The sequence below is a fragment of the Taudactylus pleione genome, unplaced genomic scaffold (genome assembly GCF_031769625.1).
Source record: "Taudactylus pleione unplaced genomic scaffold, aTauple2 ptg000211l, whole genome shotgun sequence".
In the NCBI taxonomy this organism is placed as follows: domain Eukaryota; kingdom Metazoa; phylum Chordata; class Amphibia; order Anura; family Myobatrachidae; genus Taudactylus; species Taudactylus pleione.
This window is the reverse complement of record NW_028284613.1, coordinates 1,653,405-1,668,388: the sequence shown is the minus strand read 5'-3', so window position 1 is coordinate 1,668,388 and position 14,984 is coordinate 1,653,405. Positions and strand designations below refer to the sequence as shown.

Sequence of the window (14,984 nt, the reverse complement as noted above, 5' to 3'; positions counted from 1 at the left end):
TCTTTATTACTACTTATCCCTTTCCATCCCATCACCAAACTAGCATGTCCATGCTTGAAAGAGGGTGGCGATGCTTTGACACAGCAAGTTTTAAATGGCCTGTTTTGGCCAGCTCTGGTTGGCCTGCTCACCACAAGCTGTGATTGGCTCACAGACAGTGCCAAATTCAAATGGACACAAGCTTGTTGTCTGCAGATTCAAGCTCACCATACTGTAGCTGGACAGAATCTTCAAGTCACCAGACCAGATGAAGAATATGGTATCTTCATCTAGGATGGATCCAGCAATGTTGGGGAGCAATTTCTGCAGGTGCAGATGAGTACCCATGATTTTTAATTTGTCCCCTGCCATGCACAGCTCTTTGCTCTCCACTGCGGCCAACTCCTGGTCAAATGCTGGGCGCCGCTCCTCAGTATCAACACCGGTATCCGTCGGGTACCTTGACTCAGTTAGACACATATATCTTACTTTTGAGGATGGTGAGCGGTGGTGTAACTGGGCTCCGGAGTACCCGTAAATTCATGATGTCATGCAGCGAAGGTGGGGGCACTGGCACCATTAATCACAGCACTTCCCAGAGCATCCTATGGATGCTCCAAGTGGCTTCACAGACTGCAGAGTAATTGCCTGAAACTTCCAAACAATGCCACTGGTGGCACTGCAGCAGCAATACTGGCTGGAGGATGCCTTTCCAGGGACCCTGCTAGCCTGAAGCAAGGGCAGTGGGGCAGCAACAGACACCACCCACAGAGCCCTGTGCTCTATGAGGTGGCATCTGTCACACTTCCCTAGTTACAGCCCTGAAGGTGAAGGTTTACATTTTCCATAGATTGCTGATCATTATGTGCTCTACTGAGTTAACTTGAAACACACAAATTAAACTATTATTTTCTTCCACTTTTCAGCTAGTCACTGACTTTGGTGAAAAAGGTGCTGTATGTAAAGTTCGAATCCAGTATTCAGATCACTCACACGTGAATTAATAAACATCCTAATAAATACTGCTCATCTCCACTCTCTGCAGGTGATATGTGCTTGTTAAAGCTTTAATTACCTCTGTCCAAGCTATGCACAAACATTTGCCTTAAATTTGACCTATTCCTTTTGCTATTCCATCCAACTGGACTCGAGTTGACATGGGGAAATAAGGGCTCTGATATGAGCAGGAGAATGGTGAAACTGATGAAACAAAAAGAACAGCTGAAAATAATGGATATTATTTGATATTTGCCAGCACAATACCATTCATAGCCAAAGTTATCTATTTGAGAACCACAAATATTTAAGAAGCTCCATTTGGGAGCTTAAATTAAACATTCTCCCATATGGATATGGATATTGTACTTATGGGATTTTTATAAAAATTATTCTTTAGGTCTTTCAATATCATAAATATGCTATAATTAAAAGTACACTTTAATAAATAAGAGTTATTCTGGAAAGGAGTTGGGACCATGGAGTCCTATTTGTTTCACTGTTCTGGGCTGATTAGCCATGAATGATCGACTTTATAGATATCCCAGGGAGACAAAAATAGAATATTGTGAGAAAAAAATCACTTTTGTATGTATGTGTATACTGCAGTCTCTGTCAGTTCTGGAATCCTTGAGGGGGTATTCTGCAAGCCCATTTCATAGCCATCATTTTCAGTTTTCAAGAGCCACAGAAGTATATGCCTCAAGCTTTTAGTAACTATTGTTCCATACGTGCTCTGTATTCTACCCAAGAAAGCATTACAGCCTTTAAAACTTCAGCAATGACAGATGATCAAAAGCAGTCCCCATTCATTGTAAAGACTTGATGCTAATGCATATGAAAAAATAAGTTCCAGCTAAGAAAAGGCATTTAGTGGCATTTCAACAGAACAGTATTTACCTTAAATTGGGATAGCTCTAGTAGGATAATTATTTTATACATAAGAATGCAGATATACCACATTTGTTATAGCATTCTCCTGAATTTAGATATTTTAGTAGATGTGTTCATGTTAAAATATCAAGACATGTACAGATCTGTCCTCATAAACCTGAGCTCTAGACCCACTCTTGGTGCGACAGGGTCCTTGCAACTTAGCCGGGGCAAGCATCCTTTTTTCATAACTTGCATCTTATTCGCTATGCAAAAAAAATATAAGAAGCAAAAAACCACATTGCTGTAGTATACTGACCACTGGGGTTATGGAACCTTTACATCTATGTGCGACTAAGTCACATACTGTATCTGTGTAACAAGAGTCCTGATATGAGCAGCCGTTGCTATTCCTCCCACCATGTTTGCAACCTAGGGTCTCTGGTGAGCAGCTTTATTTGCAGCTACGAGGTGACTAAGAAACAATATTTAGAGTAAACAGTAAACTACACTACCTGTGTCGGACCATTTCAGTTGTGCCAAACATCTAGTGCCTCATGAAGTAAAGACACTAGGGGGTATATTTACTAAAGTGCGGGTTTTTAGAAATGGAGATGTTGCCCATAGCAACCAATCAGATTCTACTTATCATTTATCTAGTGCCTTCTAAGAGATAATAGCTAGCTAATCTCCACTTCTAAAAAATTGCACTTTAGTAAATATAGCCCTAGGTGTATGATGACACATCTGTAACTTAACACTAAAGCTGCATACACAGGTAAAGATTTTCTGTCCAACCATCCAACTAGATGATTGGTTGGAATGAAAATCTGGTAAGGTATGAAAGCAAATGACAATCAGCAATTTGCTCCCAAATGCAGGAAAATGGACAAATACTGTTGTTTGAACAAATAGTTTAGATCAAACATTTAACAAACTTGTGTGACGACCATTTTCATCTGTTTTCTGGCATTTAGGAGCAAATTGCTGATCATCATTTACTTCCATACGTTACCAGATTTTCATTCCAACTAATCAACCAGTTGGATGGTTGGACAGAAAATCTTTACGTGTGTACCCAGCCTATGTCCTATGTGCCCACCTAATCAACATTAGTTTCCATAGCATAAAATACATTTATTTTTATAGGAAATAATAGGATTTTGTTAGTGTATGTGTAGTCTACTCTAAAAAGTAGAATAGCTTACATTATATTAAGTTGAAACAGACAGGATTATTAGTGAAGCAAATTCTGCTGAGAAAACTGCAAAACTATGTACCCAAATGTGTAATGTAGTGAAAAGTGTGAAGAACAATTTTGAAAAAGCAGTAATTTTTCATTCACAATTAAGGGTATGCCCAATAATCATCCCTTTGATTTTGCTCATATTATTATTAGACATTGCAATTACATTGAGGTTACATACACACATACAGTATTGATCTGTTGCATATTATTGCAGGTGATATCACCACATAAATGGTCACTTAAGATATTGTACTAGGATAATAATGATGGTGAAGGAGGGGATGAGTAATGAGTCATGAGCAGCCACTTATAATTAGAAAGCTGTCAGAGCATATCTTTAGTTTTCATTACAAAGCTTATGAACTCTGTTACAACTCATCATGAAATATATACATATAGGTATACTATACAATCACTTACAGTATCTGGAAACCAGTTATCCTGAAAGAGTCAAATTCTAGAACATAAAACTGTTAATATATTGCAGCTGTTAAAGTATGACCCCTAAGTGTTTCTTCCTGCACTTACTATGAGGATCTCTGCTAAACCATTTAATAAGGAGATTGCTTGGGTTGTTGGTCGAAATAAGGATATATATATACATTTTTTATTTTATTTGGCTTTTATGCATGGCATCCAAAAAAACTGAATTTCAAACATTTCAAATTATACATGTAATAGCATCCCTTTACTGTAGATGTGATAGACTAGATGTCCTAAAAGAAGTTCTCAACTCTAGTCCTCACCTCAAGTACAGTACCTCCAACAGGTCATGTTTTCTGGATTTCTTTAATCATGCACAGGTTAGAGTTAGAGTTAAGCTGGCCACACACTAGACCAACTTTCATCCAACAATCCAACTAGTTGTCTGGTTGGAATGAAAATCTGGTAATGTATGGGAGTAAATGATGATCAGCAATTTGTTCCTAAATGCCAGAAAACAGATGAAAATGGTCGTTCAGACAAGATTTGTTAAATGTTTGATCTAAACAATTTGTTCAAACAACAGTTTTTGTCTATTTTCCGGCATTTAGGAGCAAAGTTCTGATTGTCATTTGCTTTCATCCCTTACCAGATTTTTATTCCAACCAATCAACCAGTTGGATGGTTGGATGTAAGTTGGTCTAGTGTGTGGCCAGCTTTAGACTATTTTGTTGTGTCAGAAATAATCCCACCTGTCTACACAGATAGAAATCCTAAAAACATGACCTGACGGGGGTACTTGAGGACTGGAGTTGAGAACCACTGTCCTAGAATATTCTGCCTGCAACTGTACTTCTTGTTATGATCACAAATCATTAGTGACTTAATACAATTTAACAATATGGTAAATTATATATTCTATAAAATATTCCTGTTTAATATTTAATGGTTTAAGGTGCACAAAATGTACTATATTTTAAGTTAGAAAAGTAATTATTGTAGATCATAACTGTACACAAGGATATTTATACAAACAACCTTTTTATTGGTTTAGTAAATTAACATTGATATATTCACTTCAATCATCATCCCAGCGTCACCAAGCAAATTATATTGTGTGCTTACATGTCTCTATAGCACACATCATTAGATTGTGTTAATAGGATTTTATTTTGCCATTTCTTCTCTTAATCATAGAAGCAAAATGTTTAACAATTATTGTTTTAAGGGGCAAAAGCATGAGAGAACATATCAGAGACATTATTGATGAGACCGTGTTTGTTTTAAATTGCTTAGATGACCTTGAATGACCTTGAGCCAAAGCACAGAGAGATTTATTAGCTGTCCAATTACATCTCAATCCTCAACCATCCGCTGCACATGTCTATATGGTGTGTGTGTACAATTTGTTCTTGTTGCTGCAACAAACATGCCAAGAACTCCATTTAATCCTCTTTAATCTGTACTCAGGAAAAAGAAAACTTAGTAAACAAACTTTTACCTGGTCAGATGTGACAACATTGAATTTAAGGACTAGGAATAACTCCAAATTGTAGTTTGTCCTGGCAAGCAACATAAAGAGAAATGTAACAATCTTGGTATATATATGTAAGGTATACCTATAGACAAATCATTTTTCTGCTTTTGCAAAAGGTCCATTTTAGCAGGATTAAAGATATGTGCTGTTAGCCTGTATTATAGGGTAACCTAATGAATATGACCATGGTTTCTGGGAAAATATACAGTACGTTAGCATTGTTTATACTGTACAGTACATAGAACTTCCCAAATGAAGTGAAATTATACCCAACAAAAACATATGACAAAAAAAAACAAGAAAAAGGTTTATTTTATTAATGTTTCACATATAAGCTTACTTATAGCTATAACAGACATATTTGTTGTTACTTAGTCAGGTATAATTTCTCCTGACATCTCCATTTTCGATATCTTCTTGTAACTTAAATATTTTGATATTTATTGAGAAATTCACTAGCCGAAAGGCATAAAACTATTCTTATTGCAAACCTAAACCCAGACTTTTATAACTGCATTGCTTCAATGGTAATGCCATGGGTATTATAACCATTATTTTTGTAGTTATTAGCAATAGAATCACGTAGCTAGAGAGTTTCAGGAGTGCAAAATAGCTTCTCTACTAAAGCAAGAGAGATGGGAACACATTGCAGAGTGCAAGGCAAATTTTGCCCAATCCTGTTGTTTTTATAGTTAGTTTCCAAACTCACAGAGGGCCTGATGCTGAATTGGATGCATATAGAACGTAATTTACACAAAACAGCTACACAGAAAAGTAAAGCAGTTACACTGATCTGCTAAGACATGTGCATTGCACCGATTGCCTATGTATCCGGTTTATGTCAGGCATGCGTCACATTCACTTAAACCCAGGTTTTTAACCAATACACATTTGCAGTATTCAATAAAAAAAAAAATCTTTAATACAGAATATATAACTCTCCATCTTGTGTCTGAAAAAGAAAATGTTAAAATATGTACATAAAAAACAAATATTTGCATGCACAATGAAAAAAGGCAATGAAAACTGATTAGTCAGTGCTAGCAATCTGTACATGTGTCTCTGTATTGGTCTGAACCAAGTCTGTATCTATTCACAATTAGGCATAATTAGGCAAGCATGCTTTATTATACTCAGTCTGTGTCAGAATTTCCCTTCCCTGTCCCATCCAGGGCTGTAGAGAGCCTGGCTGTGCCCAGATAATGACAAAGAGACATGGCTTAATGTAAGAAGGCATGTCCATGACTCCTTACAAAAAAAAAAACAGTACCTCGCAAGGCTGCGCGCTCCACAAGGGTGGCGCTGTTGTGCCCCTCAGCCAGGGGCAGAGACGGGGCGGAGGGGCACGATCACACTTCCTCCTCCTATCAGGTGCCAGTGCTGAAGGAGGAAGCAGCCAGGTGCTGTGAAATGCATTGCAATTTTAAGTGAGAATTTCCTTTTATGCTTTTTTTTTAATCCTGATTTTTAATTTGTGATACTGTATTTTTACATTTACATTTTTTAATTATTACTTTAACCATTGTTGTGTACAATAGTGAAAACAATTTTGTTATTTTTAAATTTTGTTTATCCATGACAATAGTGAGCTGTTATATTATGCCATTAATCTAACTAATAAATCATTTGATTATTGTTTATCAATTTTTATGTTGGATCATCCCTTATTAGCATGTTTAGGTAAGAGGGTGTTTGACCTGTTATATATTAAGTGCTGACACTACCTTTAACAGTCCTATATTGCTATGCTCCCATTTATGGAGAGTAAGGTACTAGTTTTACATACAGTAGCAGAAGTGTCACAATGAAGTTTTGATCTATAAAGTGCCCTTCTCAGCACTAGAGATACTCTCCTGTTTTCAGAAATAGATCTGTAACCTTTTGGACATACTGTATGTTTGACAGCACATGCAAACACAGGAAATCTGTACTTTCAGTAGTTTACATAAAACATGTTCCCCATAGCTAATCCAAGAACATTAGGAACAAATAAAAAGTTCATACAATACAAGGATAAACGTTGCCAGATTTTGCTGAATCAACCTTCCACCTGCATCTAAAAGTGTTTGTGCACAGTTTGTGTTCAGCTACATGTGTGAATTAGAGATGGAATTGTCAACCTTTGTCAGAGTTTTTGTGGCTCATGCTGGTATCTGACAAGATACTGCAGATTGTTCATATTTTATCCACTCATATACTGTACAAATGTGTCTGAGTAAAATATAAATCAAATACAGTCCATAGTTATAACAATATCATAGCAACGGATACCAATAGAATAGTGTTATAGAGACATTATACATTGTTTTACAATTAAACCTGGAGACAGTTTATAATATATCGTTTGTATGCACTTACATTTCAGTTGTGTGGCAATGAATGCTTCTTCCCAGTGGCGTATCTATAATGGGTGCAGTGTGTGCGGGGCACAAAGGCCACCAGGTCCAGGGGGGCCCCGCACCACACACCCTGCACCCATATTATTTTAAACTCACCTGTCCGTGGTCCTGCGTTGGGTGTCAGCTGCTGCCATTTTTCCGGTGTTCTGCGCATGCGCAGTAGACTCTGGGCACACTATAGTGCCCGAAGTCTACTAATGGTCTGGTGGCTGGCCAGCCACGTCAGTCAGCTGCCGGCCACCGGGGAGAGAGGAGAGGGCCCCGCACGGGGAGTGCAAACGGGCCCCCTCCTCTCTTAAGACGCCCCTGCTTCTTCCTTCTGTTCTGAGGTCTACAACAATATAAATAAGGGACTGCATTAACATTTCTAAACATACATTATAGAGGTCACCAAAACCTGCATAGTGAGCTAGATTTGGAACTTTGGAATATTCAAATGTATATGATAATAAAGGAAATATGAAATAAATGTCATAATTTATAAATATATTGGAAGTAAAACGTGCTAGGGTATTGTAGGTTAAAAAGCAAGAGTAAATTGAAAATAGATCATTAAAATGTTGTTATTCATTTTGAATCCTTCCAGCAAAACTTGATAAGAGCTAATTTAAGCATAAAAAGGTACCAAGCAAAGCTTAAATCACCAAGAGTTATCACAATATTTATTCACCAAGAGTTACTGTATATCATCAGGTAGTAACTGAGTAATTTCAATTACTTCAATTGACTCATGTTGCAGGTTGATCCAAAATGCTTGGGACTAGAGGTATTTTGGATATCAGAATATTCCGTATTTTGGATCATTTGCATACCATAATTAGATATCTTTAGAAAGGGACCCAAATCTAAACATCAAAATGCATTTATGTGTTTTATACACCTTATAAACACAGCCTGCAGGTAATTTTATACAATATTTTCAATAATTTTGTACCTTAAACAAAGTTTGTGTACATACATGAAATTCATTTATGTTTCATATACACCTTACACACAGCTTGAAGGTAATTTTATACAATATTTGTAATATTTTTGTGTCTTAAACAAAGTTTGTGTATATTGAACTATCAAAAAGCAAAGGTGTCACTATCTCAGTCATGATAAAAAAATTCTGTATTTCGGAATATTCTGTATTTCGGAATATTTGGATATGGGAGACTGTACCAAAAGGATGTGTTTTTTTTAATCTTTCTGTCATTTACCATGTCCTTTTCTTGCAGTTTGTTCACAGTTTTCCCGGGGTGTCTATGCCATCTTTGGATTCTACGATCAAATGTCCATGAACACACTCACATCATTTTGTGGTGCCCTTCACACCTCATTTATCACGCCAAGCTTCCCAACAGACGCAGATGTACAGTTTGTCATTCAGATGCGACCAGCACTTAAAGGACCCATTCTAACTCTGCTCAGTGATTATGACTGGCAAAAATTTGTTTACCTATATGATACTGAAAGAGGTAAGGAACCATTTAAATATTCTTACTATGATTTCTGAAATGTTACATTTCTAGCACAGCCATCATGATCTATATAGCACCAAACAGGATAATATTATTCTTATTGATTTTTATGCACACTTTGCAATGGGCATTCTCCAACTCTTTTATGTGTATAGACCTGGATTTTTTGCAAAGGTCATATATTCCTAAAACAAGGGTAGCAGAAATGCAAGGAGTGCCATGATGTCCCTTGTTTTGTCATTTTTCTGTAAAGCAGTTATAATTTGTAATTACTGGTCAGATGCAGTTACTTATTGATACATATGGCCTAGGTTGGGACCATAGAGGTTTGCCATTATAGGGAAAGTAAAAGCAATTATTGAGCAGCATGTTGATGCAGTTATCATTCAGCAATAATTCATTTGCATCACAGATTACAAAGGTGAACTGCCAGATAATAACACAAATTTATTTTTTAGTCTAGCACTTAAGTAATATGACATTTTATAGGTACCCAAAAACTAATGGTCCATTTAGCTATCACACCCACACCGAGGGCCATCTTTTGTTTCACCTCTGGCCTCTTGGCCAGTTAGCTGCATCCATCACAAGCTGGATGCCCATGATATGATATAAATGTGTTCTATATATCATTGAGTGCAAATGATGCATTTACTATACAGATGAATGATCTGAATGGTGGTGTCACATGGACGCTTTTTATGCTGCTTTTTTCCCTGAGCACTTAATGCTGTCCTATTGAAATTAATGAGTTTTGCCTAGTAAGTGTCACGCAGAGAAGAATTCCCTTCTCTAAAAGCTGTTAAAAAGGTACAAGCAGCAGTTAGGGCTAGAAACGGCCTTCACAGGAGTCTATTTTATTATTCCTACATCTGTCACATGAGCGTTTAACAGCTGACGGAGATCTGATTACATTCTATGAAGAACTTTACAGGCATTGTTTTACTTACTATGTGCCTGATCAGGGCCATGAAAAGGGTGAGTGAGTGTTGCTCTCGCTGAGGGCTCTGGTGGCAATACCGATGCACTATCCCATTGCAGGTGCATTTGGCTTGCAGGCATGTATCCTTCAGACTGTACGGCCATCCAGAGAGCTGATGCATTGCTGACATGGATGGCTGCCTGTAAGCAATGTTTTTTTTTCTCCAATGCAGAGGCATAGAGCTTAGCTTTGCCCCAATGTCACTAAGCTCTGCCCTCACAATATGTCACTAAGCCTGAGATGCATGCAAGGTGGCCGTAATTGCTCTCGCAAAGTGTGCACAGGCTGGCCAGTGTGAATGAGATGCTCCAAGTGAAGTAGCATACCATATTTTGCACTGTAGTCACATTGCAGATGCAGAAAAAGCTGCTCTCAGTGTTCCATATAAGCTAGGCTGCGACTTTAACCACACAGGAAATGGTTTAACACAGGTGCAAAGTAGCAGATGAAGCACAACAAAACTTGGCATAGTGTAAAGCCACAGCTGGTCGCGTAGGAGCCCTTTTTCCAAAAATGAAGACTTAGTCGCACACAGATGTACAAATATCTCACGCCCCAGTGGTCAGTATATACTAGCAACACAATTTTGCCACTCCCAGTTGTTTTATTTATGCAAACAAGATGCACATCTTGAGCATTAAAGGCACTTGGCACGGTCGAGTCTCACCAGACCTGGCAAACTGATAGGGGCTATTTGGCGAGACCAAAGCAACAGTAAAAAAAGGACACATCTGTAAAGGTGTATATTCACCCGTCTGCAGAGTAGTGGCAACTTTGTGAATGGACCACCCCTATCCATAATCTTAGTTTGATAGCCATCATCAAGCCTATACTTGGTGCAAATGATAAGCCTGTAAACAGGCTTATCCAACAATTCTATCAATATACCCTCTCTGAACTTTGCTTATGTGAGAAAGCCCATTATAGCCCAGTTATGCCCCTTCAGTTGCAAGTTCAGATGCGCTTGAAATGCGTATGACTCTGCATCACCCGTACTTGGGTACACTATATTCTGGAGAACATGCAGCATGACAACATACAGTATATGCTATGTAAACAAGCATGCATTCTACTCTGCTCCAGCCCCTTTGTTTGATCTCTTATGTTCTGAAATCTTCCATTTCCCTATCTGACCTTTGAGAGTATACACACTTTAATTTTTTTGCACATACATGAAACCATGTACATGAATACATGAAACTAAATGATCAAACCAGAAAGGTTTCAAGAGCAGCAGTGACAATATTTCCCAGCACATGCGTCACTAACATTGCAGTTTTAAATTGTCCTACCTACACCGATACATTCTATTTCTCCAGATAAACATGTTGTGCATATACTATATCTGTGTGTGTATGTTTTCCAGATTTACAGATGTTTAAGCTATATAAAATATGTAACAAACAGGTCTATTTTATGTTAATAAAGCTATTTATTTAAAAGGTGAATTCTGATATAGAAAACTCTATTTTCCATTTATTCCTATGCCACAATTCATATGCTCAGCTCTAACTCTCCCACTGCTTTGTAAGATATAATTTACATAAACAACATGCTGCAATCAAACGTGTGACACAAAATGTTTGTTTTCTTAGAAAAAGAATGGACCATAATGAATGCAGTCATATTAAGTGTTTCTCACTGAATCAACAACACATTTTTTTCTTGACTTGGTTTCAATGCATTTTCTTTGCCATGTGCAAAAAGCTAAATGCACCTTGATAGATTCAGCTGAGATGATTCATGTGTATAAGTGGTGGGAGAGAGTCCCTCAATTGTAATTAGCCTTTGTTTGTGTTGGATATAACATCAATGCATTCAGAATGTGTAATCGACTATTCTTTGAAAAAGAAATCTTTTCTGTAATCTGTGATAGAACTGGAGGGCACAAGATGTTGCATCTCAACGTTTCATGATTTGCATCTAGTAAACTGAAGCATTTCTCGAAAAACTCCAAAATACTATAATTATACTTTTCAGCATATTCCAAATCACCTGATGCAAAATAGTCTGCTTGATCATTTCCCATGTATTTTATATACTATAACCTCTGCTGGAATGATGAATTGAAATATAAAGAAAACCATATTGTAAATTTATTATTTCAGTCCTAACTACTGTCATTTCTAAATAAGGAAACATAAACCGAGCCCGATTAAGAGTTGTATGTTGAATTTAAAGAAAAATGTATCTCGTTGTACAATTGTGTTACTGCGCATGAGAACGACATGCATGTGCATTTGGAGTCACATATATCTTACACTTATAGCCCTTGCATTTGCATTGGTGGATCAGATGATTTAAAAAGCAAGTGCAGTACATTAGGGGGGAAGGTGAAGATTGAGGGCACATGTTTGAGATCTGTCTTATTTGCCTAAATCTATCTTAAATACATTTGTTACAAACTGGACAAATTGTGTGCAGATTTGGAGTTGATGATGATTGTAATATATTTGCCCCATATGTATCAATATGTTTGATTTAAGGTTGCATTTATCTTAATATGCATGTAACTCAAAATAGCAATGATTAGTCTGCACAAGCATTCACATACTGTATACAATATCTTTGCTCATCTGCAAATGGAGCATCTTTGCTTTCAGAGCTAAATAACACTCAGAGTGCATTTTGTTACATGAGGCCAAATGGGTCATTTTGGAAGTTATGTATATTATAGTTATGCTATGTGTAGGTCGACCCTATTTCAAGAAAAATGTCAAAATTGTATCATGCCCCACTTACCTTATGTTAAAGCTAGAAACAATAAAAGCTGTTTCCGAAAACCTATCACAATATACAAAGAGTACAGTATAAGTGTATTCAATTGGGCTTATGTAATAGGTTCTGGTCCTACAAATGGTGGGATTTCAGCGAGTTTGCCACTAAATTTAAAGCGGCAATCAGTTATAAGACAATCGGTAGCAATCTTGCTGAAATCTCGCCAGAAACGGAATTAGTTAAAAACAGGAGCAATACGGAGAAACAAGTCAATAATGTCCATTAAAGATGCATCTGATTTTTCCTTACATGTTTAAGGAGGTATGATGATGATGGTGATGATGATAGTGATGCTAATGTCTGCATTTTTGCATACATGCTACTCCAAATACAGAAACAGAAATTAAGAATCAATGCATTTTTGCATGCATAAGTTTACATTTTAAGTTTAACTTAAGCATTTCATTGGGCATACTATGGGGTAAATTTACTAAGAATCATGTTTGTCCCGAGTTTGCTGGAGAACAAACATTCTGAGCTTCGTCAGGACTTGGAAGAGATTTGTAAAAAAAAAACTGAAATTTACAAAGATTCAAGTTTTGCCTGAAACAAGTTTCCCAATGGTGAATAACATCAAGATTCTCCCCAAGTTCCCTGTGTCTGATCTGATCATAGCCAAACACACCTGAACATGCAGCCTGCACATATCAGTGAGATACATGCAGACTGCATGTGTGTGTACTGTTTTTAAAAAAATTCAAATATAGAAAAAATATGGCGTGGGGTTCCCCCCAAAAAAGCATAACCAGCCACGGGCTCCTGAGCCAATCCTGAATCTAAAAATATGGGGGACAAAACGTGTAGGATTCCCCCATATTTTATGAACCAGCACTGGGCTCTGTGAGCCAGTCCTGGTTCGAAGGATACTGGGAAAAAACAGCGTGGGGAAAATCCCAGAGTTTCCCTTAAAATTTTTTTTAAATACTTACCTACCTCCTGGTGCATGCTGGTCCTCTTTTGTAGTAGAGTCCCGACCTTGGCAAAATAAAAGCCTGACTTAGCCCAGATGTTTCAGATACTGAAGAAATTGATGTGTTTCCACATACATCTCTTCACCGGTAAATGACAGAGCCCTTATGGATAACATCATTTGCCAGGCTGCCAGCCAACCAAAGGTTGCTCTAGAGTAAGCGGCCACTGATTGTCTGTGAGCCACAAGGCTGTAATTCAACAGCGATGAGGGTCACAGCCAATCAGCGTCTGCTCTAGAGTAAGCAGCCACTGATTGGCTGTCACACGCATGGCTGTTGATTGACAGCCATGCGGCTTACAGCAAATTAGCGGCCCTTTCCTTAGAGTGGACTCTGATTGTCTGTGTTAAGTGTGTAATTAAATTTTACTATCTACAATGTGTGTGTACTGTGGTATTTTTACAATTTTTTTATAGTGGGGTTATGGGTGCTGGCTGCATGCTGGCACTTGTAGTTCCACAAGTGCCAAAGGGCAGGCACACTGGCACTTGTAGTCCCACCGTAAAAAACAATAGTAGACATCTATTATTCCCACTATTACTCCTGCACCCACCAGGCAGGGGTGCAGGGAAGAGCCCAAGGCTTCAACCTAGGCATTGGGTGCTCAAGAGAGGGGGGGGCTTTGTTGGGGGGTTCCCAGCTCCCCTCAGATCCCTGGTTTGGGCTGACTAGCTTGGGGTGTTAATGCTTTGGCCAGGGTGACCTGGTGAATGGGTCCCCTGGCTGTGCCATTACACCCCGACTAGTTTGAGTCCGGTACTGGTATTAAAAATATCGGGACCCCCATTCCAGTTTTTCCCTGTGTTTTTAAAACCAGGAATGGCTCACTGAGCCTGGGGCAGTTATGCTTTGTTGTGGTACCCCACATAATTTTTTTTCTTAATTTAACCCTTTTTAGGGCTAATTACAGCAGAAACATACACAAATCACACTGATATGTTTCTGCCAAACATGCAGCTCAGGAGGTAGTCTATTTTAAACTTCTATTTAGGACCGAGGTTTCTAAAATTACACCCATGATTATAATCACAATTCTTGTTAAATTCTCGAGTTGTATTCCTGGCTATGAAAAGTACCTGTGAGTTTGTCCTATGGTGTATTTATTTCTATTTGTGTTTTCACCTGTATTTTAAAGAGTTTCATGATTTCTCACACGAGTTTGTCTTTAGTAAATTTCCGAGTTCTAAAAAATGGTCAAACACACCGTGATTGCAATCTCGACCAGACAGCTATGTAAATTTACCTCTATATTGCAATGTGGCATTTTAACACTAGGGAATATTGATTAGTAAATAGTGGTCCATAGCTCTAAGGTAAAAGGATGTCACTCAATA

The 14,984-nt window shown here is 37.8% G+C and overlaps 1 protein-coding gene across 1 annotated transcript in view; it reads left to right on the top strand.

Annotated features, from left to right (window-relative positions):
* The window catches only part of GRIA3 (glutamate ionotropic receptor AMPA type subunit 3), a 393,493-nt gene that overhangs the window by 125,721 nt on the left and 252,788 nt on the right, over positions 1 to 14,984 (top strand). The window contains exon 3 of the mRNA XM_088478220.1: positions 8,677 to 8,916. Coding sequence (XP_088334346.1) covers positions 8,677 to 8,916 — 240 coding nt within the window. The remainder of the gene's footprint in view (positions 1 to 8,676; positions 8,917 to 14,984) is intronic.